The 25,100-nt window shown below is 40.9% G+C and overlaps 1 protein-coding gene across 1 annotated transcript; it reads left to right on the top strand.

The window, feature by feature from the left end:
- Window positions 1-8,523: 8,523 nt before the first annotated feature.
- LOC148973431 (uncharacterized) lies at window positions 8,524-25,094 on the top strand. The gene is made up of 9 exons (XM_089120210.1): window positions 8,524-8,566; window positions 12,431-13,247; window positions 14,094-14,327; window positions 18,498-18,974; window positions 19,056-20,738; window positions 21,798-22,115; window positions 22,314-23,138; window positions 23,508-23,966; window positions 25,076-25,094. Exons 1-9 carry the CDS (start codon window positions 8,524-8,526, stop codon window positions 25,092-25,094), a joined length of 4,875 nt encoding a protein of 1,624 aa, XP_088976336.1.
- Window positions 25,095-25,100: the final 6 nt, after the last annotated feature.

The raw sequence follows: 25,100 nt of genomic DNA, 5'->3' as shown, positions 1-25,100 counted from the left end.
TAAACTCACTCATACAGTCACAGATTATAAAAACTTCATTCAAATTTGACAAATAATCAATTTTCGGTAACACTTTAGAATACTGTATCTTACTTACTGCATAACTAATAAGGAATTAATGAAGAACTAATAGGTAATTCTTTATTAACACTTAAGTCACTACTGTTAACTACTAAGGAAGTTGTGTTAACTAATCAGTATGTAATATAATTTTATGATTGTGTTAAGTATCAGTTAGTTAATCAATAGCTAATGAATTCTGTCATCCCTCCTGAAGAACTACCATTAATTATCTATTAATTAAGGTTCAAGAAAAATAACTATGAAGTAACTACTAATTAACAGTCAGTCATACACAGTAGTCAGTTTGTCATTCTTCAGCACTAATAAGAAAGATAAGAGCAGACATTTACCTATAGGCTATGATCTGCAAATAAGCAAAAACATATCATGTATATTACACCTTATTATTATTATAAGGTTGTAGTAAGTTTACAGTAAGGTTTACAGTAAGTTTGATTTGAGTCAGAAGTATGTGGTAATTCTTTATTAATTAGGGCCCGAGCACTAACAGTGCGAGGGACGGTTTTTGGACGATTTACACACTCAGTACTTTAACGAACTCCTCCTAGGGATTTAGTCGGATCGACTTCAAATTTCTGCTGTGCCTTCTAAAGGCATTGACGATGTAAAGTTGTGCTATCTGCACGTTTTCGTCGATGGGCGTGTCCGTGGCGTCGAAGATTCGCCATGAAACAGGAAGTTGTAGTAACTTGGCTGTAAATGCCCAGATCTGCACCAAATTGTACACATTTGACAAGAGTCCCGCCCTGAACAAATCTACATGCCGACATTCACCCTAAGTCATAGCGCCACCTGCTGACAACAGGAAATGACCTTTAACGAAGCAGCGAACCAAATTCACAGCCGCACCGGCTGAGCTGCAGAATATGCAACGCGGCCGCCTCACACCCCAACGAGCTACAGGTGCGAGGGCCCGCCCATCGCTGCTTGCAGCTTTAATTACTAATGGGTTCCCTGTATTGTCACTTTAGAATACTGTTTCAGGTTCTAAGTAATTCCTGAAGGACTATCTAATAATTATTTATTAATTACTAATAAGTTCCTTATATTTTTCCTTTAGAAGACTGTTTCAGGTTATAAGTAGCCTAATTCCTAGATAATTGTTTGATAATTATTTATTAATTACTAATGGGTTCCCTGTTTTGTCACTTTAGAATACTGTTCCAGCTTCTAAGTAATTCCTGCAGAATTATTTGATACTGATTTATTAATTACTAATAAGTTCCCTATATTTTCAGTTTCCCTCAGTCGTTGCCTCAAATACATGAATTTACTCAGTGTCATTCTATGCTGAGGAAAACAGACACACACAGTGCTGTATATAAAATATACAAATAATCTGAGGTTAGTTTTGTATGACTGTTCAGTAGTTACTTCTTAGTTATTTTTCTTTGAACCGTAATTAGTAGATAATTGGTAGTAGTTCTTCAGGAGGTGAGAGAATTCATTAGTTATTGATTAACTAACTGATACTTAACACAATCATAAAATTATATTACATACTAATTAGTTAACACATCTTCCTTAGTAGTTAACAGTAGTGAAGAAGTAGTTAATGAAGAATTACCTATTAGTTCGTCAATAATTCCTTATTAATTCTGCAGTAAGTAAGATACAGTATTCTAAAGTGTTCCCCAATTTTCTTGTCCCTAATAGTCAACGTAATGCAGCAGTGCAAACGTGCATCATAAAATTACAACACTCAAACTATAACGTTAAATGTATGAATTAAACTCACTTAGACTGTCAACAGTTTCTTTTCAATGCATCATTTTATTATCCATGTATGTGGTTACAGCCAAATCATATAAAACAGTGAAATCGTCCTCAAACTCTTTCTTTCTGTCTTGCCTGCCCTGCACTCGGTGACGTGAGCTCCACTGAAAGTCTTCTTTCCTATTCGTTGTCGCTCTCGAAAATCGCTTCTCATTAGCATAAAGTTGAAAATCCTCAACTTTTGTCGCTTGTCTCTTGCTGCTTGACACGCCCACATTCTGTCTCCAACGGTCACTGTCGCTCGTGTCGCCGGATGTCGCCAGTGTTCCATTGAAATGAATGGGATCTTGTCGCTTTGTCGCTGCGTGTCGCTGGCGGTGTGAACGGGGCTTTACTGTTTAGAAGATTGACGAGTCTTTATAAATGCTTTACAAAGCATGAATAGTCCTCAATTTAGATTAGCTCACAAAAATAGTTAACTAACCACTACTAAATGCTTTATAACTACCTGTATTTACTACATTTACTTACACTTTCTAAGTGATCTTATGAATGACTAACAACAGGGGCGCAACTACCCAGTTTCAGAGGGGTATGCAGCAAAAAAACCAACAAGCAACAACAAACTAATGGGCCGCCGATGTATGAGTTTTGTGGGCCGTTAAGACAAATAAATAAAAAAGGATGAGATGTATCGGCTGAAAAAGCACGTCGGCCCAGCGGGAATCTCCCGGTAGTCCCGATGGCAACTGAGATACATGCCTGGATGTCACATTTTAAATCCTACCTGTTGGCTTTCAGCAATGCATGCAGTTATTTAGCTGCTGTCACATCAATTGACATGCCATCTCCTTTTCTCTCTTTCTTTTTCTATTTTTAGCCCCACAGCATTTTGTTTTATCCATCTTTATCCAATGAGTCCAACAACTCATTACTCGTACCTGCTCGCTCAGCGCTCACGGCGCCCCCGCCCGCTCGCGATATTACCCGTCCCCCTTCTCCATGAGGGCGCCTACTCTAGTCTGGCTGTTAGTCCTCTAAAATTTTATATAACATTGAAGGAATGCAGAAATGCAGCTACATGTAGAAATACAATATAGCATATATATTTTGAAAAAAATTTTTTAACATCGCTTTGCCCCCCCCCCCCCATTGTGCTGCGCCGCATTTAGCACATACCCACTTTTTGCGCCACTAACTAACAACTCTTAAACAACTGGTTTGTAAATAATGCTATACTTCATTTAGAAATTATTTGGGGTGTGACGATACCTTCATGTCGCGATTCGATACATATCATGATGATGTTGAACTCACGATACGATAATATTGCAATACTCCAAGACATATGGTAAAAGTTTAACAAAAAATGTACTGTTGATTAAATGCTAAATTTGATATTACATTGTGGGTTTAAATGAATAGGCTTGGACTTGGTGCTTGTAACAATGGTGACACCAAAATAACAACTCATGATTCTGAAGCTGAAAATTCAGAATTATTTTAGATGACTGCCGTTTGAGAAATATTTTGACGCAAAAAAAAAAAAAAAAAAAAAAAACGAAACACCTTTTATCATTATTATTATAATTATTAATAATTATTATTTGTGAATTTCCCCACCACTTTTTGCCAGGGTCGATATTGTCCCCAGCACTTTTAAACATCTCGCGGCACGGATGTACCAATACAAATAAATAAAACATATCCGTATAACTAGTCTAGCAGAGCATTCATTTGTTAAATAAGAGGAGAAATAGCACGCTGAAATGTGTTGTTGTTTTTTTAAATCAAGTGATCAACGTACTCGTTGACTCAGTGGTGCTGATAAAGTGTTCTCTTGTGACTCGCGCTGCCACAAGGAACATCTTCACACGGACACGAGCTTGATCAGTTGCGGAGAAATCTCTATTCGTACCAGTGAAACCACAAAGTAAAATGCATTCAAACATTTTGTCATGTCCCTGCTTGACAACAACTTATAAACATAATCGGTTTTAATGAGAGGAAAAAAATAACTATGCGAGTGTGGATTAGAACTCAGAATCTCTTACACGTTAATCTAATGTTCTACCACTAGACCAGTGTTTCCCAACCCTGTTCCTGGCAGCACACCAACACTGCGTGTTTTCTTTGTCTCCCTTATCAAACACACCCGATTCAACTCATCAGCTCATTAACCCACCTGATTATGAGCTGATGGGTTGAATCAGGTGTGTTTGATAAGGGAGACAAAGAATACACGCAGTGTTGGTGTGCCGTCAGGAACAGGGTTGGGAAACACTGATCTAGACCATTGCACATACAGGGGAAATTTGGAAGGGGGGGGGGGGGATGCAAGGTCTGGAGGTGCATTTTTGTTGAACTTGAGACGCAAGCGCAACAGTTGCGCGAAAATCATTGGAACAGTGATGTATAAGAACAGTAGCAGAGGCTAATGGAAAAACTCGTTCTTTGTGAACAGCCCTTAATGCCAAAGAATGCTTTAATCAAGACATCTATATTTAGTTTTTTCACATGCATAAAATGAGTTAAATGAGTGTCAAATCAATTTCGAGTTATGTCACTCACTCCATGCGAGATCGAATTTTGCCTTATGATAGGCAGCCTATATTAATTTCAATACAACTATATTAATTTCTATACAACTATATTCAACAACATATAGAAATTAAATAATCGTTAGAGTTGTTTTATAAAGGTAGAAGCTGTTCTTAAAAAAAATGCCCGAAAAACAAAAAGTTATTTAAAGTCACGTCATCTTTTTTTTTCTTTGCATGATTGTGTTTATGGGGTGCAATATAACATGTATTCGTGGTTTTTCGTTTTTAAAAAGTCTTATTTTTTTTGGCTGGACGGTCTCTGGCGCTGGCCGGACGGGGCTGGACTGAACCAGCGAAGAGGAGAGCTCGGGCTCGGCTAACCCACCCTTGAGCCTCAACCCCAATCTCTTGATGTGAGCAAGGACGACATCTCGATGTCGAACCGCCTGCTGTTCTAATTGAGCTAGAATCAACCAGTTGTCTATATAATTCAGAATACGGATGCCCTGCAGCCTGAGCGGAGCTATAGCTACATCCATACACTTCGCGAATGTGCGGGGTGACAGTGCTAGGCCGAACGGAAGAACCCGATATTGGTATGCTTCGCCCCCGAAAGCAAACCTCAGGAACTTCCTGTGTTGAGGGAGGATAGATACATGGAAGTAAGCGTCCTTTAGACCTATCGCGACAAACCAGTCCTCGGATCTGATTTGTGACACGATCTGCTTTAGAGTGAGCATCTTGAACTTGAGCTTCCCTACAGTGTGATTTCAGAGACGCAGATCTAAAATAGGACGCAGCCCTCCATCTTTTTTCGGAACGATGAAGTACCGGCTGTAATACCCTAACTCCCTGCTGGGTGGAGGAACCCATTCTATAGCCCCTTTTTGTAGCAGCGTTTTTACCTCCTGTTCTAAAACCAGAGCCTGCTGGGGGCCCACCACCGTGGGCAGAACCCCTCTGAACCGAGGTGGACGCGTTCTGAACTGAATAGCATGCCCGTTCTTTATAATATTCAGGACCCACTGAGAAACATTGGGAAGCATTTCCCATTCCGCCAGGAACTCTACTAAGGGAACCAGCCTCTCGAGGCTGGCCTCTGGATGAACATCCCGAGTGACAGACACAGCACCCTGTAACATATTGGCAGGAAACAGCTGGTCTGAGCACTCCCCAACCCCCCTCGGAGGGGGCGAGCGTCCCTCGGGAAATCACTCGCCGAGTCTCTCTACACCCTGTATAGGCAGGGTTAGTAGAACAGACCCCTGAGAGTATCGAGAAAGACAGGGCACCATGTTCTTGTGCGGTGAACTCAAGTCTTTCCCGATGGGGACCACCCTCAGAGTCCTGACGTTCAGCCTGTCAGGATTTTTTCGACGCGGCCTTCTTGGCGACAATGACTGTCCTCAGATCAGTCCTGCCCCGAGACGGCCGCGCCGGAGAGCGCCTCGCCTCGTCCCTCCAGTTTCTCTGTGGGGGGGCACGAGACGCGACACTCTGCATCTGCTGCGTTCTCTTGTGAGACAAACTCGATCGCTGGGGCTGCGATCTATCAGCAGCCGCGGAGACACGCACTTTCAGCGGGATATATTTATGAAAGGCAGGTGCCTGCTTTTTCTCCTCTTGGAATTTCTCCGTGACTGAGTGTAACGCATCACCAAAGAGTCCCGCCGGCGAAAGAGGAGCGTTTAAAAAGAGAGCCTCATCTTTCTCTTTCATTGATGTTTGGCTTAACCATAAATGCCTCTCTGTAGCCACCAAAGCTGCCATAGACCGGCCGATTAATTTTGCGGTCTCCTTAGTAGCGCGGATGGCGAGATCCACGGTCTGCCTAAGCTCGCTGACAGTATCTGCAGAAATCCCCCCCCTTGCACACATCTTTCAGCATATCAGCCTGATAAGCCTGCAGAATGGCCATAGTATGCAAGCACGTAGCCGTCTGCTAAGGTTAAAGTAAGCTTTCCCCACCAGCGCAGAAGTGTTTTTCAGTGGTTTGGATGGAAGCGCCGGTGCTTTAAGTGAAGACGCCGAAGCCGGAAAGAGATAGCTCGCGAGCGTCTCCTCCACCTTCGGCCTCGTCACGTATCCAGCAGACTTTGCACCACGGATATTACCATATGCATTAGATTGATATGTGTGAATTCTGCTGGAAACCGGTCTAACCCAGGTCCTCGATACCTCAGTATGAAGATCTGGGAAGAACGGCAAGCACCGGCGAGAGGGTTGAGGTCGTGCAGACATAAATCTATCGTCTAATTTGCTTTTGACTTTAGACTCCTGTCTATCAGCTGGCCACTCGATACTGAGCTTTTCAACCTCACAAGACAAAACATCCATCAACCCTTGTTCCTTTACAGTACAGTGTGACAAACTGGTATTCGTAGTGCCCGCTGCTGGTAGAGAACGCAGTTTTCCATTCGTCCCCTTCTCGAATGCGTATGAGGTTGTAGGCGGAGCGTAGATTGAGCTTAGTGTAAACTTTAGCAGTTCTTAGTTGTTCCAAGGCTGCAGGAACCAGAGGCAGTGGATATCTGAATTTGACTGTTATATCATTTAGACCCCGATAATCAATGCAGGGACGGGGACCCCCATCCTTCTTTTCCACAAAGAAGAATCCCGCTGCCGCTGGTGAAGTGGATGGTCGAATGAAACCCTTAGACAGTTCTTCTTCAATGTATGATCTCATTGCGTTAGCCTCAGTTTCGGATAGTCGAAAGATTCTACCTCTAGGTGGTGTGGTGTCAGGTAATAGTTTAATGGCACAGTCACTAGGTCGATGTGGTGGAAGTTGTGAGGCTTTAGTTTTGCTGAACACTTCCATCAAGTCAACATACTCAGGGGGTACATATGGTGCTGTGTTGAGCTCTTGAGTAATGAAAGTAGTCTTTACTGGGATCAAGGGGGTTGGCTTCAGGCATTTGGAATAGCAGGTGGGATCCCAACGTATGATCTGTTTCTCACGCCAGGAAATTTGTGGATTGTGGTCCTGCAGCCAGGGTAAACCAAGGATGATTGGGTTATGTGGAGAGTAAATGACGAAGAGGTGTGTTGTTTCAGTATGTAGTGCTCCAACTTGTAGACACAGATCAGTGGTGGTATACTGAACATGGCCAGTCCCCAGGGGGCGCCCATCTAGTGCGGCCACTGCCAAAGGAGATTCACAACGGGTTAGGGGTATCTTATACTGTCGTACTAGGCCTTCATCAATAAAATTGCCTGCTGCCCCAGAGTCTAGTAAAGCCTGAGTGGTGATCGTTTCAGACTGACAGGTTAATGTTATTGGTAATTCCATACATCTATTGGTTGATATGGCGGAAATCAGCAAACTCACCCTGCGGTTGTGTGTCTGAGAGGGTCGAGACGGGCAATCAGCTCTCAGATGTCCTGCTTGGCCACAGTATAAGCAAAGGTGGTTTCTGAGGCGGCGTTCACGTTCCTCTGTGGAAAGATGGGTTCGCCCGACTTGCATGGGTTCAGTGGGGTCACTAGGTTGACTCATTTGGCTGGAAGAACATGTAGGTCGGTAAGATCTCCGAGACTGAATAAGGTTGTCAATGCGAATAGCCAAGTCAATGAATTGATCTAGGGTTTTGTCTTCATCACGACATGCAAGTTCTGACTGCAAGTCAGAATTTAATCCCTGGCAGAACAGCAGTTTTAATGTATCGTCTACCCACACAGTTTGGGCAGCGAGAGTGCGAAACGTCAGAGCAAATTCAGCTGCAGTATCTCTTCCCTGACGAAGTGCAAGAAGTTGTTCCCCAGCATTCCTTCCTCCTTCAGCATGTTCAAACACTTCTCGTAAACGTTGAATAAAGTTACTGTAAGTGGTGTGCTGGAATCCTTGGTTGTCCCAGACGGCTGTTGCCCAATCCAATGCTTTTCCCGTGAGCAACGAGCACACCAACGAAATCTTACTGTTATCCGTTGAGCATAACGACGGTTGTTGAGCCAGGAAGATGGAACACTGCATAAGGAAGCCTTTACATTTGTTTGGGGAACCATCAAATTTCTCTGGAAAAGCTAAACGTGGATTAGCAGATAGTGGGCTGTGAGGCATTTCAGTCGGTACCGGATCTGGGTGAGGCGCTGGGGCAGTGGGCGGAGACACAGGCTGATGGAGACTCTGTACTGCTTTCATCAACTCCTCTGTCATGATGGTGAGTCGACTTAGTTGTTGATGGTGAGCTGCCAGTTGATTCGCTTGGGCAGAAAGCTCGCTGGTAAGATGCCTGAAAACTGCTGGATCTGTAGGTGGCGAAGTTTTTTGTAACGAAGACGCAGGCTGAGTAGAATCCATGTGCAGTTTATTCAAATTTAGCAAGCTCAGTGTTCAAAACAGTCATGGGTCGGAATACCAGGGCAGACAACAGTATCAGAGACAGGGCATAAATCGTAGTCTTACTCATTTTTCTCACTCATTTTTGTTTTTAAATATATATGTAGCAAATGCAACATTTAATAATATACATAAAATGTATTTAAGGGGGCCGAAGGCCAATTTAGCTCAAAGGGAAATGATTCATTGAGTTGCAATGAATCTATGGAACCGAATCACTGAACCGAGCAAATGACTCGCTTAGAATTCATTTGAACGGGCCGTAATTATAACCAAATCTATAGTGAAACACTATGTCTTAGCAAGGTAACTTTAGATCGAACAGTACAAGACATTAAATGTGCAAACACGACACAAGAAAATGTATCTTTTCAAATATATGGAAGGCTTTATTAGCTATTCTAAACACAACTATAAGGTCTAAACATAATCACGCACACACACACACATTCATACAGTCGCGAAAGGGAAAGAGTGAGAGAAAGTTTCAACTTTCTATATGCACGTAAGACATGACTGAAAGGACCACCAAGCATTAATTTGAACCTTCATTTCTTAGAGAGGTTATTCAATTAACATTAGCACCAGTTCAGTTAGAGCCTGGAGTACTTGCGCTTTGTAGTGGCTGAGGGAATTTCCTTTGTCTGCGTTGCGTCGAAGGGGAGTTTCCCGGCCGGGTCCGTTGCTAGGTTGGTTGTCTTTGAAGTGCAGGAATGGAAGTTTCGCCGCTGGTCACGTGTGATTAGCAAGCGAATGAGAGTCTTTTCCAATTCGAAACGTGTTGCAAACTTAACTTTGAAACGAGACTTTTACGAAAAAGGAAATAAAGGAAAGAAATGAAAGTAAGACGAGTCGGATGGCTTGACTGAGCTGAATTGTAACCCTGATCTTGATGGGTTATTCGTCTGCTGGTCGAATTTGGTCTAGTCGATGTAGAAGCATGTGGACATGTTCTTTGTTTCAGAGATAAGCACGAACAGAACACTCTCTTGCTGGTTTTAGAGAGAGGCACGGACTTAACAGTTACAAACACGAACAAAAATCTAACAGGCACGGAACATTGAACGGAACAACATCTCCAAAAAAAAAAATCTCCAAAATCTAAACATGAGGTCCTTTGTTCGGATCTTTAACTTAAACTCTAGTCCAACCTCCAAGAAACTTCAGGCCAATGGGTAATGGCATGATCTCAGGAGGTGGATCTACTTCTTGATTATCATAATTTATGCATGGTCTGTGAGCTGGTCTCCAGCACTTAGCAGGGAACAAAAGAACACAGTTTAAGATTATAAATTATAATCATACAACAAAGCATTTTAGACAGATTTCAGTCAAGCCATCTTTTGAATTAGGAGAATACGGTTCGTTTAAGCGTAAACGAGGCATTCACACTTCTAATGGTTGTATAACAATTACGAGAGTTAATAGTTAACAAAAATTACACGATTATTATGTGATCTAAGCATAATAACACATGAAGTGTAGGAACAACAAGAATTATGATTGGTTGTAGGTCCAAGATTTGTTCTGTGGTGAGTTTATATGATTTTATGCGTGAGATCTCAGAGAGATCTCAACAGTGAGGTCGCTGAGAGTTCAACTCGTAGGGGACGAGGAGAGGTGTTCCGTTGAACATCTCTGTCAGGGAATCAAAGGGGTCTTTGTTGTGAGCTTCTCGTTCCACCATTTTGGAGCCGATTTGTCTTAGTAAAACATTACCATATTGACATGTTCGTCCTGTTTAGTGCCCATCTCTTGGGCCTGTGGGGCAATAAAATTCTTCTCTGAGTGGGGGAAGATTATCCCCTAAAGCAAACCAAATGTTGCAATAAACTACATTACAGATGATCTTGTAATAAAATAAAAAAAATGACAAAACTATTTCTTTTTGTTGATTTTCAGTTTTTTCAATAATAGCCATTATAAAAGGTACAAAAAGATATACAGTAAAGCTTAAATAACATCAAGAAACAATTCAGTCAGTCAAAATTTAGCGCTCAAAGATATGAAACTTCACGTAGCCTTCTGCCAAAACTATTGGCCAGGGAACGAATTATAGATTCACGAGACCAAAGATCACCTGTTAGGTCTGTACAAGACGAACTATATCTCCTGTTTAACCACTATAAAGACGTTCGAGTCAGCGGCAAACATCAGAACAACTAGCCGAGGAAAGGCTGTTCCAGCCGGGGGACACGAGCGCGAGCGTCCGGTGATCGCTTGGAATGGATCTCAGTTAAATTATCATAAATCTATAAATAAACCACAGATTTGAGCTTTAAAAAACACTTTCTCGCACGAAAAACTCTTAAAACTACATTTCGTGACACAATAACAGTAGTATTATATTTCAACTGTATGCTTCTAATGTCCTTGTAGCATGCGCGAGTGACGATACTCTGTCCACCAATCAGCGTTCTGCAGTGAGTCTAGCGCCACCTTTTAGTACCCTTTCACTGCGCTAGGAACCCTAATGGAAGGGTACCCAAAAAGTGGTACGGTACGGTTCAGCTTTTTGGTACCATTCACAACTTTTAACAATGGAAATGCAAATAATTGCGTACCAAACCGAACTGTACCGTACCGTACCACTCAGTGGAAACAAGCCATTAGTCTCTCTCAGGTGAGAATCACCTAATTAAACATGATGAGGGCTGGCCTGTTCACACCCATTCGCATATTGCCTTGGCAAACAAATATGTTTTTCACAATATAACCTAATTTACAGTTTTATGTGAAAGATTAGGCATGATTTTCAGATCATTGTGAAGAAAAAACCCTAGGCAACAACATCCATTAGTCAAAAGTCTTGTGGATACAGATTTCAAATGTGTTTTGTGGCCTTATTTCAGAAACTTTCATTTTTAGTTTTTTCAATAACCATGCATAAACATTATTCTCAAAAATACAAACATGTACATACATGTTGCTCACATATTATGGTATCCCTGTAAATATAGTGTAATTTCACCTGTGCCATTAATATGTTTATAAGCAACTGTCAGGGCATGTCAGAACATCTCAAGGATCCAAAATACACCTTGGTCCCCAGAGGGTTAATGTCTTCTTTATCTTAATCTGATTTAATCTAAGGCTGTGACTGGAAGTCAGTTGTAGTTCTTTTGTTTCTGTTTCCTTCAGTGATTCTGCTTGTTCACAGCAGATGTTTATCATTAATAATCAATCATCATCCAATTAGTCACTTAATGATCTCATTAACTTTAACACTCTGTAGAGTGGGAAAATATGTACTCTGAGCAGTGTTGATTTAACCCTGGGGATTTTGCTGTGTTGAAACAAAACCTAATTATATTTGTTTTACTTTTAGGTATGATGGCAGAAGGAAATCTGTCCTTACCATATGTAAGTAAATCTATGTTAAATAATTCAGTGAATTTAACATTAAATTTAAGGAAAATACAACCCTAACCCTAACTTAATAATACTATAATAGAAAAGGGAATATAAAAATAAGTGATATTTAAAAGAACCAAAATTCAATTGATTATAAAAAAAGAAATAAAGAACAATTAAATATGTATTTTCACAGTATATTTGTGGTGGACGTTTTACGGATGTACGACAACACTGGCGACAAACACCCCTCAAATATATTCAAATCTTGCGTCAACGTTGACAACTGATGCAGCAACTACAATTATTTATGATACCAATACAACTGTTGGTGCAACAACAACAACAACAACAACAACAACAACAACAACAACAACAAATTTGGCATCCACAGGTAACCCTCCAACCTCCTCAACTGTAGCAGAAACATTGACAACTGATGTTGGAACAACAACTATGTCTGACACAACAACAACAACTGTTGGTGAAACAACAACAACTTTGGCATCCACAAGTACCCTTCCAACATCCTCAACTGTAGCACTGACATCATCAACTGATGCAGCAACTACAACTCTATCAGACACAACAACAACTGTTGGTGAAACAAAATCAACAACTTTGGCATCCACCAGTAACCCTCGAACATCCTCAACTGTAGTACCAAAGTCAACAACTGATGCTGAAACAACAACTATTTCTGACACAACAACAAGTGTTGGTGAAACAACATCAACAACTTTGGCATCCACAAGTAACCCCCCAACATCCACAACTGTAGCACCAATGTCGAAAACTAATGTTGGAAGAACAACTATGTCTGACACAACAACAATTGTTGGTGAAACAACATCAACAAATTTGGCATCCACAAGCAACCCTCCAACATCCACAACTGTAGCACCAATGTCGAAAACTAATGTTGGAAAAACAACTATGTCTGACACAACAACAATTGTTGGTGAAACAACATCAAAAACTTTGGCATCCACAAGTAACCCCCCAACATCCACAACTGTAGCACCAATGTCGAAAACTAATGTTGGAAGAACAACTATGTCTGACACAACAACAATTGTTGGTGAAACAACATCAACAAATTTGGCATCCACAAGCAACCCTCCAACATCCACAACTGTAGCACCAATGTCGAAAACTAATGTTGGAAGAACAACTATGTCTGACACAACAACAATTGTTGGTGAAACAACATCAACAAATTTGGCATCCACAAGCAACCCTCCAACATCCACAACTGTAGCACCAATGTCGAAAACTAATGTTGGAAGAACAACTATGTCTGACACAACAACAATTGTTGGTGAAACAACATCAACAAATTTGGCATCCACAAGCAACCCTCCAACATCCACAACTGTAGCACCAATGTCGAAAACTAATGTTGGAAGAACAACTATGTCTGACACAACAACAATTGTTGGTGAAACAACATCAACAACTTTGGCATCCACAAGTAACTCTCCAACATCCACAACTGTAGCACCAATGTCGAAAACTAATGTTGGAAGAACAACTATGTCTGACACAACAACAATTGTTGGTGAAACAACATCAAAAACTTTGGCATCCACAAGTAACTCTCCAACATCCACAACTGTAGCACCAATGTCGAAAACTAATGTTGGAAGAACAACTATGTCTGACACAACAACAATTGTTGGTGAAACAACATCAACAAATTTGGCATCCACAAGCAACCCTCCAACATCCACAACTGTAGCACCAATGTCGAAAACTAATGTTGGAAGAACAACTATGTCTGACACAACAACAATTGTTGGTGAAACAACATCAACAAATTTGGCATCCACAAGCAACCCTCCAACATCCACAACTGTAGCACCAATGTCGAAAACTAATGTTGGAACAACAACTATGTCTGACACAACAACAATTGTTGGTGAAACAACATCAACAACTTTGGCATCCACAAGTAACTCTCCAACATCCACAACTGTAGCACCAATGTCGAAAACTAATGTTGGAAGAACAACTATGTCTGACACAACAACAATTGTTGGTGAAACAACATCAACAACTTTGGCATCCACAAGTAACTCTCCAACATCCACAACTGTAGCACCAATGTCGAAAACTAATGTTGGAACAACAACTATGTCTGACACAACAACAATTGTTGGTGAAACAACATCAACAAATTTGGCATCCACAAGCAACCCTCCAACATCCACAACTGTAGCACCAATGTCGAAAACTAATGTTGGAACAACAACTATGTCTGACACAACAACAATTGTTGGTGAAACAACATCAACAAATTTGGCATCCACAAGCAACCCTCCAACATCCACAACTGTAGCACCAATGTCGAAAACTAATGTTGGAAGAACAACTATGTCTGACACAACAACAATTGTTGGTGAAACAACATCAACAACTTTGGCATCCACAAGTAACTCTCCAACATCCACAACTGTAGCACCAATGTCGAAAACTAATGTTGGAAGAACAACTATGTCTGACACAACAACAATTGTTGGTGAAACAACATCAAAAACTTTGGCATCCACAAGTAACTCTCCAACATCCACAACTGTAGCACCAATGTCGAAAACTAATGTTGGAAGAACAACTATGTCTGACACAACAACAATTGTTGGTGAAACAACATCAACAAATTTGGCATCCACAAGCAACCCTCCAACATCCACAACTGTAGCACCAATGTCGAAAACTAATGTTGGAAGAACAACTATGTCTGACACAACAACAATTGTTGGTGAAACAACATCAACAAATTTGGCATCCACAAGCAACCCTCCAACATCCACAACTGTAGCACCAATGTCGAAAACTAATGTTGGAACAACAACTGTGTCTGACACAACAACAATTGTTGGTGAAACAACATCAACAACTTTGGCATCCACAAGTAACTCTCCAACATCCACAACTGTAGCACCAATGTCGAAAACTAATGTTGGAAGAACAACTATGTCTGACACAACAACAATTGTTGGTGAAACAACATCAACAACTTTGGCATCCACAAGTAACTCTCCAACATCCACAACTGTAGCACCAATGTCGAAAACTAATGTTGGAACAACAACTATGTCTGACACAACAACAATTGTTGGTGAAACAACATCAACAAATTTGGCATCCACAAGCAACCCTCCAACATCCACAACTGTAGCACCAATGTCGAAAACTAATGTTGGAAGAACAACTATGTCTGACACAACAACAATTGTTGGTGAAACAACATCAACAACTTTGGCATCCACAAGTAACTCTCCAACATCCACAACTGTAGCACCAATGTCGAAAACTAATGTTGGAAGAACAACTATGTCTGACACAACAACAATTGTTGGTGAAACAACATCAACAAATTTGGCATCCACAAGCAACCCTCCAACATCCACAACTGTAGCACCAATGTCGAAAACTAATGTTGGAAGAACAACTATGTCTGACACAACAACAATTGTTGGTGAAACAACATCAACAACTTTGGCATCCACAAGTAACTCTCCAACATCCACAACTGTAGCACCAATGTCGAAAACTAATGTTGGAAGAACAACTATGTCTGACACAACAACAATTGTTGGTGAAACAACATCAACAAATTTGGCATCCACAAGCAACCCTCCAACATCCACAACTGTAGCACCAATGTCGAAAACTAATGTTGGAAGAACAACTATGTCTGACACAACAACAATTGTTGGTGAAACAACATCAAAAACTTTGGCATCCACAAGTAACTCTCCAACATCCACAACTGTAGCACCAATGTCGAAAACTAATGTTGGAAGAACAACTATGTCTGACACAACAACAATTGTTGGTGAAACAACATCAACAAATTTGGCATCCACAAGCAACCCTCCAACATCCACAACTGTAGCACCAATGTCGAAAACTAATGTTGGAAGAACAACTATGTCTGACACAACAACAATTGTTGGTGAAACAACATCAACAAATTTGGCATCCACAAGCAACCCTCCAACATCCACAACTGTAGCACCAATGTCGAAAACTAATGTTGGAACAACAACTGTGTCTGACACAACAACAATTGTTGGTGAAACAACATCAACAACTTTGGCATCCACAAGTAACTCTCCAACATCCACAACTGTAGCACCAATGTCGAAAACTAATGTTGGAAGAACAACTATGTCTGACACAACAACAATTGTTGGTGAAACAACATCAACAACTTTGGCATCCACAAGTAACTCTCCAACATCCACAACTGTAGCACCAATGTCGAAAACTAATGTTGGAACAACAACTATGTCTGACACAACAACAATTGTTGGTGAAACAACATCAACAAATTTGGCATCCACAAGCAACCCTCCAACATCCACAACTGTAGCACCAATGTCGAAAACTAATGTTGGAACAACAACTATGTCTGACACAACAACAATTGTTGGTGAAACAACGTCAAAAACTTTGGCATCCACAAGTAACCCTCCAACATCCACAACTGTAGCACCAATGTCGAAAACTAATGTTGGAAGAACAACTATGTCTGACACAACAACAATTGTTGGTGAAACAACATCAACAACTTTGGCATCCACAAGCAACCCTCCAGCATCCACAACTGTAGCACCAATGTCGAAAACTAATGTTGGAAGAACAACAATGTCTGACACAACATCAACAACTTTGGCATCCACAAGCAACCCTCCAACATCCACAACTGTAGCACCAATGTCGAAAACTAATGTTGCAAGAACAACAATGTCTGACACAACAACAACAACTTTGGCATCCACAAGCAACCCTCCAACATCCACAACTGTAGCACCAATGTCGAAAACTAATGTTGGAAGAACAACTATGTCTGACACAACAACAATTGTTGGTGAAACAACATCAACAACTTTGGCATCCACAAGCAACCCTCCAACATCCACAACTGTAGCACCAATGTCGAAAACTAATGTTGGAACAACAACTATGTCTGACTCAACAACAATTGTTGGTGAAACAACGTCAAAAACTTTGGCATCCACAAGTAACCCTCCAACATCCACAACTGTAGCACCAATGTCGAAAACTAATGTTGGAAGAACAACTATGTCTGACACAACAACAATTGTTGGTGAAACAACATCAACAACTTTGGCATCCACAAGCAACCCTCCAACATCCACAACTGTAGCACCAATGTCGAAAACTAATGTTGGAAGAACAACAATGTCTGACACAACAACAACAACTTTGGCATCCACAAGCAACCCTCCAACATTCACAACTGTAGCACCAATGTCGAAAACTAATGTTGGAAGAACAACAATGTCTGACACAACAACAACAACTTTGGCATCCACAAGCAACCCTCCAACATCCACAACTGTAGCACCAATGTCGAAAACTAATGTTGGAAGAACAACAATGTCTGACACAACAACAACAACTTTGGCATCCACAAGCAACCCTCCAACATTCACAACTGTAGCACCAATGTCGAAAACTAATGTTGGAAGAACAACTATGTCTGACACAACAACAAATGTTGGTGAAACAATATCAACAACTTTGGCATCCACAAGCAACCCTCCAACATCCACAACTGTAGCACCAATGTCGAAAACTAATGTTGGAAGAACAACTATGTCTGACACAACAACAATTGTTGGTGAAACAACATCAACAACTTTGGCATCCACAAGCAACCCTCCAACATCCACAACTGTAGCACCAATGTCGAAAACTAATGTTGGAACAACAACTATGTCTGACACAACAACAATTGTTGGTGAAACAACGTCAAAAACTTTGGCATCCACAAGTAACCCTCCAACATCCACAACTGTAGCACCAATGTCGAAAACTACTGTTGGAAGAACAACTATGTCTGACACAACAACAATTGTTGGTGAAACAACATCAACAACTTTGGCATCCACAAGCAACCCTCCAACATCCACAACTGTAGCACCAATGTCGAAAACTAATGTTGGAAGAACAACTATGTCTGACACAACAACAATTGTTGGTGAAACAACATCAACAACTTTGGCATCCACAAGCAACCCTCCAACATCCACAACTGTAGCACCAATGTCGAAAACTAATGTTGGAACAACAACTATGTCTGACTCAACAACAATTGTTGGTGAAACAACGTCAAAAACTTTGGCATCCACAAGTAACCCTCCAACATCCACAACTGTAGCACCAATGTCGAAAACTAATGTTGGAAGAACAACAATGTCTGACACAACAACAACAACTTTGGCATCCACAAGCAACCCTCCAACATCCACAACTGTAGCACCAATGTCGAAAACTAATGTTGGAAGAACAACAATGTCTGACACAACAACAACAACTTTGGCATCCACAAGCAACCCTCCAACATCCACAACTGTAGCACCAATGTCGAAAACTAATGTTGGAAGAACAACAATGTCTGACACAACAACAATTGTTGGTGAAACAACATCAACAACTTTGGCATCCACAAGCAACCCTCCAACATCCACAACTGTAGCACCAATGTCGAAAACTAATGTTGGAACAACAACTATGTCTGACACAACAACAATTGTTGGTGAAACAACATCAACAACTTTGGCATCCACAAGCAACCCTCCAACATCCACAACTGTAGCACCAATGTCGAAAACTAATGTTGGAAGAACAACTATGTCTGACACAACAACAATTGTTGGTGAAACAACATCAACAAATTTGGCATCCACAAGCAACCCTCCAACATCCACAACTGTAGCACCAATGTCGAAAACTAATGTTGGAACAACAACTATGTCTGACACAACAACAATTGTTGGTGAAACAACATTAACAACTTTGGCATCCACAAGCAACCCTCCAACATCCACAACTGTAGCACCAATGTCGAAAACTAATGTTGGAAGAACAACAATGTCTGACACAACAACAACAACTTTGGCATCCACAAGCAACCCTCCAACATCCACAACTGTAGCACCAATGTCGAAAACTAATGTTGGAAGAACAACAATGTCTGACACAACAACAACAACTTTGGCATCCACAAGCAACCCTCCAACATCCACAACTGTAGCACCAATGTCGAAAACTAATGTTGGAAGAACAACTATGTCTGACACAACAACAATTGTTGGTGAAACAACATCAACAACTTTGGCATCCACAAGCAACCCTCCAACATCCACAACTGTAGCACCAATGTCGAAAACTAATGTTGGAAGAACAACAATGTCTGACACAACAACAATTGTTGGTGAAACAACATCAACAACTTTGGCATCCACAAGCAACCCTCCAACATCCACAACTGTAGCACCAATGTCGAAAACTAATGTTGGAACAACAACTATGTCTGACACAACAACAATTGTTGGTGAAACAACATCAACAAATTTGGCATCCACAAGCAACCCTCCAACATCCACAACTGTAGCACCAATGTCGAAAACTAATGTTGGAACAACAACTATGTCTGACACAACAACAATTGTTGGTGAAACAACATCAACAACTTTGGCATCCACAAGCAACCCTCCAACATCCACAACTGTAGCACCAATGTCGAAAACTAATGTTGGAAGAACAACTATGTCTGACACAACAACAATTGTTGGTGAAACAACATCAACAAATTTGGCATCCACAAGCAACCCTCCAACATCCACAACTGTAGCACCAATGTCGACAACTGATGCTGGAACAACAACTATGTCTGACACAACAACAATTGTTGGTGAAACAACATTAACAACTTTGGCATCCACAAGCAACCCTCCAACATCCACAACTGTAGCACCAATGTCGAAAACTAATGTTGGAAGAACAACTATGTCTGACACAACAACAATTGTTGGTGAAACAACTTTAACAACTTTGGCATCCACAAGTAACCCTCCAACATCCACAACTGTAGCACCAATGTCGAAAACTAATGTTGGAAGAACAACTATGTCTGACACAACAACAATTGTTGGTGAAACAACATTAACAACTTTGGCATCCACAAGCAACCCTCCAACATCCACAACTGTAGCACCAATGTCGAAAACTAATGTTGGAAGAACAACTATGTCTGACACAACAACAATTGTTGGTGAAACAACATTAACAACTTTGGCATCCACAAGCAACCCTCCAACATCCACAACTGTAGCACCAATGTCGAAAACTAATGTTGGAACAACAACTATGTCTGACACAACAACAATTGTTGGTGAAACAACATCAACAACTTTGGCATCCACAAGCAACCCTCCAACATCCACAACTGTAGCACCAATGTCGAAAACTAATGTTGGAAGAACAACTATGTCTGACACAACAACAATTGTTGGTGAAACAACATCAACAAATTTGGCATCCACAAGCAACCCTCCAACATCCACAACTGTAGCACCAATGTCGACAACTGATGCTGGAACAACAACTATGTCTGACACAACAACAATTGTTGGTGAAACAACATTAACAACTTTGGCATCCACAAGCAACCCTCCAACATCCACAACTGTAGCACCAATGTCGAAAACTAATGTTGGAAGAACAACTATGTCTGACACAACAACAATTGTTGGTGAAACAACATTAACAACTTTGGCATCCACAAGTAACCCTCCAACATCCACAACTGTAGCACCAATGTCGAAAACTAATGTTGGAACAACAACTATGTCTGACACAACAACAATTGTTGGTGAAACAACATCAACAAATTTGGCATCCACAAGCAACCCTCCAACATCCACAACTGTAGCACCAATGTCAAAAACTAATGTTGGAAGAACAACTATGTCTGACACAACAACAAATGTTGGTGAAACAATATCAACAACTTTGGCATCCACAAGCAACCCTCCAACATCCACAACTGTAGCACCAATGTCGAAAACTAATGTTGGAAGAACAACTATGTCTGACACAACAACAATTGTTGGTGAAACAACATCAACAAATTTGGCATCCACAAGCAACCCTCCAACATCCACAACTGTAGCACCAATGTCGAAAACTAATGTTGGAAGAACAACTATGTCTGACACAACAACAATTGTTGGTGAAACAACATCAACAAATTTGGCATCCACAAGCAACCCTCCAACATCCACAACTGTAGCACCAATGTCGAAAACTAATGTTGGAAGAACAACTATGTCTGACACAACAACAATTGTTGGTGAAACAACATCAACAAATTTGGCATCCACAAGCAACCCTCCAACATCCACAACTGTAGCACCAATGTCGAAAACTAATGTTGGAACAACAACTATGTCTGACACAACAACAATTGTTGGTGAAACAACATCAACAACTTTGGCATCCACAAGCAACCCTCCAACATCCACAACTGTAGCACCAATGTCGAAAACTAATGTTGGAAGAACAACAATGTCTGACACAACAACAACAACTTTGGCATCCACAAGCAACCCTCCAACATCCACAACTGTAGCACCAATGTCGAAAACTAATGTTGGAAGAACAACAATGTCTGACACAACAACAACAACTTTGGCATCCACAAGCAACCCTCCAACATCCACAACTGTAGCACCAATGTCGAAAACTAATGTTGGAAGAACAACAATGTCTGACACAACAACAACAACTTTGGCATCCACAAGCAACCCTCCAACATCCACAACTGTAGCACCAATGTCGAAAACTAATGTTGGAAGAACAACTATGTCTGACACAACAACAATTGTTGGTGAAACAACATCAACAACTTTGGCATCCACAAGCAACCCTCCAACATCCACAACTGTAGCACCAATGTCGAAAACTAATGTTGGAAGAACAACTATGTCTGACACAACAACAATTGTTGGTGAAACAACATCAACAAATTTGGCATCCACAAGCAACCCTCCAACATCCACAACTGTAGCACCAATGTCGAAAACTAATGTTGGAACAACAACTATGTCTGACACAACAACAATTGTTGGTGAAACAACATTAACAACTTTGGCATCCACAAGCAACCCTCCAACATCCACAACTGTAGCACCAATGTCGAAAACTAATGTTGGAAGAACAACTATGTCTGACACAACAACAATTGTTGGTGAAACAACATTAACAACTTTGGCATCCACAAGTAACCCTCCAACATCCACAACTGTAGCACCAATGTCGAAAACTAATGTTGGAAGAACAACAATGTCTGACACAACAACAACAACTTTGGCATCCACAAGCAACCCTCCAACATCCACAACTGTAGCACCAATGTCGAAAACTAATGTTGGAAGAACAACAATGTCTGACACAACAACAACAACTTTGGCATCCACAAGCAACCCTCCAACATCCACAACTGTAGCACCAATGTCGAAAACTAATGTTGGAAGAACAACTATGTCTGACACAACAACAATTGTTGGTGAAACAACATCAACAACTTTGGCATCCACAAGCAACCCTCCAACATCCACAACTGTAGCACCAATGTCGAAAACTAATGTTGGAACAACAACTATGTCTGACACAACAACAATTGTTGGTGAAACAACATCAACAACTTTGGCATCCACAAGCAACCCTCCAACATCCACAACTGTAGCACCAATGTCGAAAACTAATGTTGGAAGAACAACTATGTCTGACACAACAACAATTGTTGGTGAAACAACATCAACAAATTTGGCATCCACAAGCAACCCTCCAACATCCACAACTGTAGCACCAATGTCGAAAACTAATGTTGGAACAACAACTATGTCTGACACAACAACAATTGTTGGTGAAACAACATTAACAACTTTGGCATCCACAAGCAACCCTCCAACATCCACAACTGTAGAACCAATGTCGAAAACTAATGTTGGAAGAACAACTATGTCTGACACAACAACAATTGTTGGTGAAACAACATTAACAACTTTGGCATCCACAAGCAACCCTCCAACATCCACAACTGTAGCACCAATGTCGAAAACTAATGTTGGAAGAACAACTATGTCTGACACAACAACAATTGTTGGTGAAACAACATTAACAACTTTGGCATCCACAAGTAACCCTCCAACATCCACAACTGTAGCACCAATGTCGAAAACTAATGTTGGAAGAACAACAATGTCTGACACAACAACAACAACTTTGGCATCCACAAGCAACCCTCCAACATCCACAACTGTAGCACCAATGTCGAAAACTAATGTTGGAAGAACAACAATGTCTGACACAACAACAACAACTTTGGCATCCACAAGCAACCCTCCAACATCCACAACTGTAGCACCAATGTCGAAAACTAATGTTGGAAGAACAACAATGTCTGACACAACAACAACAACTTTGGCATCCACAAGCAACCCTCCAACATCCACAACTGTAGCACCAATGTCGAAAACTAATGTTGGAAGAACAACAATGTCTGACACAACAACAACAACTTTGGCATCCACAAGCAACCCTCCAACATCCACAACTGTAGCACCAATGTCGAAAACTAATGTTGGAAGAACAACTATGTCTGACACAACAACAATTGTTGGTGAAACAACATCAACAACTTTGGCATCCACAAGCAACCCTCCAACATCCACAACTGTAGCACCAATGTCGAAAACTAATGTTGGAACAACAACTATGTCTGACACAACAACAATTGTTGGTGAAACAACATCAACAACTTTGGCATCCACAAGCAACCCTCCAACATCCACAACTGTAGCACCAATGTCGAAAACTAATGTTGGAAGAACAACTATGTCTGACACAACAACAATTGTTGGTGAAACAACATCAACAAATTTGGCATCCACAAGCAACCCTCCAACATCCACAACTGTAGCACCAATGTCGAAAACTAATGTTGGAACAACAACTATGTCTGACACAACAACAATTGTTGGTGAAACAACATCAACAACTTTGGCATCCACAAGCAACCCTCCAACATCCACAACTGTAGCACCAATGTCGAAAACTAATGTTGGAAGAACAACTATGTCTGACACAACAACAATTGTTGGTGAAACAACATCAACAAATTTGGCATCCACAAGCAACCCTCCAACATCCACAACTGTAGCACCAATGTCGAAAACTAATGTTGGAACAACAACTATGTCTGACACAACAACAATTGTTGGTGAAACAACATTAACAACTTTGGCATCCACAAGTAACCCTCCAACATCCACAACTGTAGCACCAATGTCGAAAACTAATGTTGGAAGAACAACTATGTCTGACACAACAACAATTGTTGGTGAAACAACATTAACAACTTTGGCATCCACAAGTAACCCTCCAACATCCACAACTGTAGCACCAATGTCGAAAACTAATGTTGGAAGAACAACAATGTCTGACACAACAACAACAACTTTGGCATCCACAAGCAACCCTCCAACATCCACAACTGTAGCACCAATGTCGAAAACTAATGTTGGAAGAACAACAATGTCTGACACAACAACAACAACTTTGGCATCCACAAGCAACCCTCCAACATCCACAACTGTAGCACCAATGTCGAAAACTAATGTTGGAAGAACAACAATGTCTGACACAACAACAACAACTTTGGCATCCACAAGCAACCCTCCAACATCCACAACTGTAGCACCAATGTCGAAAACTAATGTTGGAAGAACAACAATGTCTGACACAACAACAACAACTTTGGCATCCACAAGCAACCCTCCAACATCCACAACTGTAGCACCAATGTCGAAAACTAATGTTGGAAGAACAACTATGTCTGACACAACAACAATTGTTGGTGAAACAACATCAACAACTTTGGCATCCACAAGCAACCCTCCAACATCCACAACTGTAGCACCAATGTCGAAAACTGATGTTGGAAGAACAACTATGTCTGACACAACAACAATTGTTGGTGAAACAACATCAACAACTTTGGCATCCACAAGCAACCCTCCAACATCCACAACTGTAGCACCAATGTCGAAAACTAATGTTGGAACAACAACTATGTCTGACACAACAACAATTGTTGGTGAAACAACATTAACAACTTTGGCATCCACAAGCAACCCTCCAACATCCACAACTGTAGCACCAATGTCGAAAACTAATGTTGG

The sequence above is a fragment of the Pimephales promelas genome, chromosome 15 (assembly GCF_988280905.1).
Source record: "Pimephales promelas chromosome 15, fPimPro1.hap1.1, whole genome shotgun sequence".
In the NCBI taxonomy this organism is placed as follows: Eukaryota; Metazoa; Chordata; class Actinopteri; order Cypriniformes; family Leuciscidae; genus Pimephales; species Pimephales promelas.
The sequence above is the reverse complement of the archived record's forward strand: the minus strand, read 5'-3'. Positions and strand labels throughout refer to the sequence as shown.

Coding starts and splice junctions, on each gene's coding strand:
- LOC148973431 (XM_089120210.1), top strand. CDS start 8,524: ATGGTGAGCTGCCAGTTGATTCGCTTGGGCAGAAAGCTCGCTG. Junction 8,567..12,430: donor CTTGGGCAGAAAGCTCGCTG/GTAAGATGCCTG, acceptor TGGCATCCACAG/GTAACCCTCCAACCTCCTCA. Junction 22,116..22,313: donor ACAATTGTTGGTGAAACAAC/ATTAACAACTTT, acceptor GTCTGACACAAC/AACAACAACTTTGGCATCCA.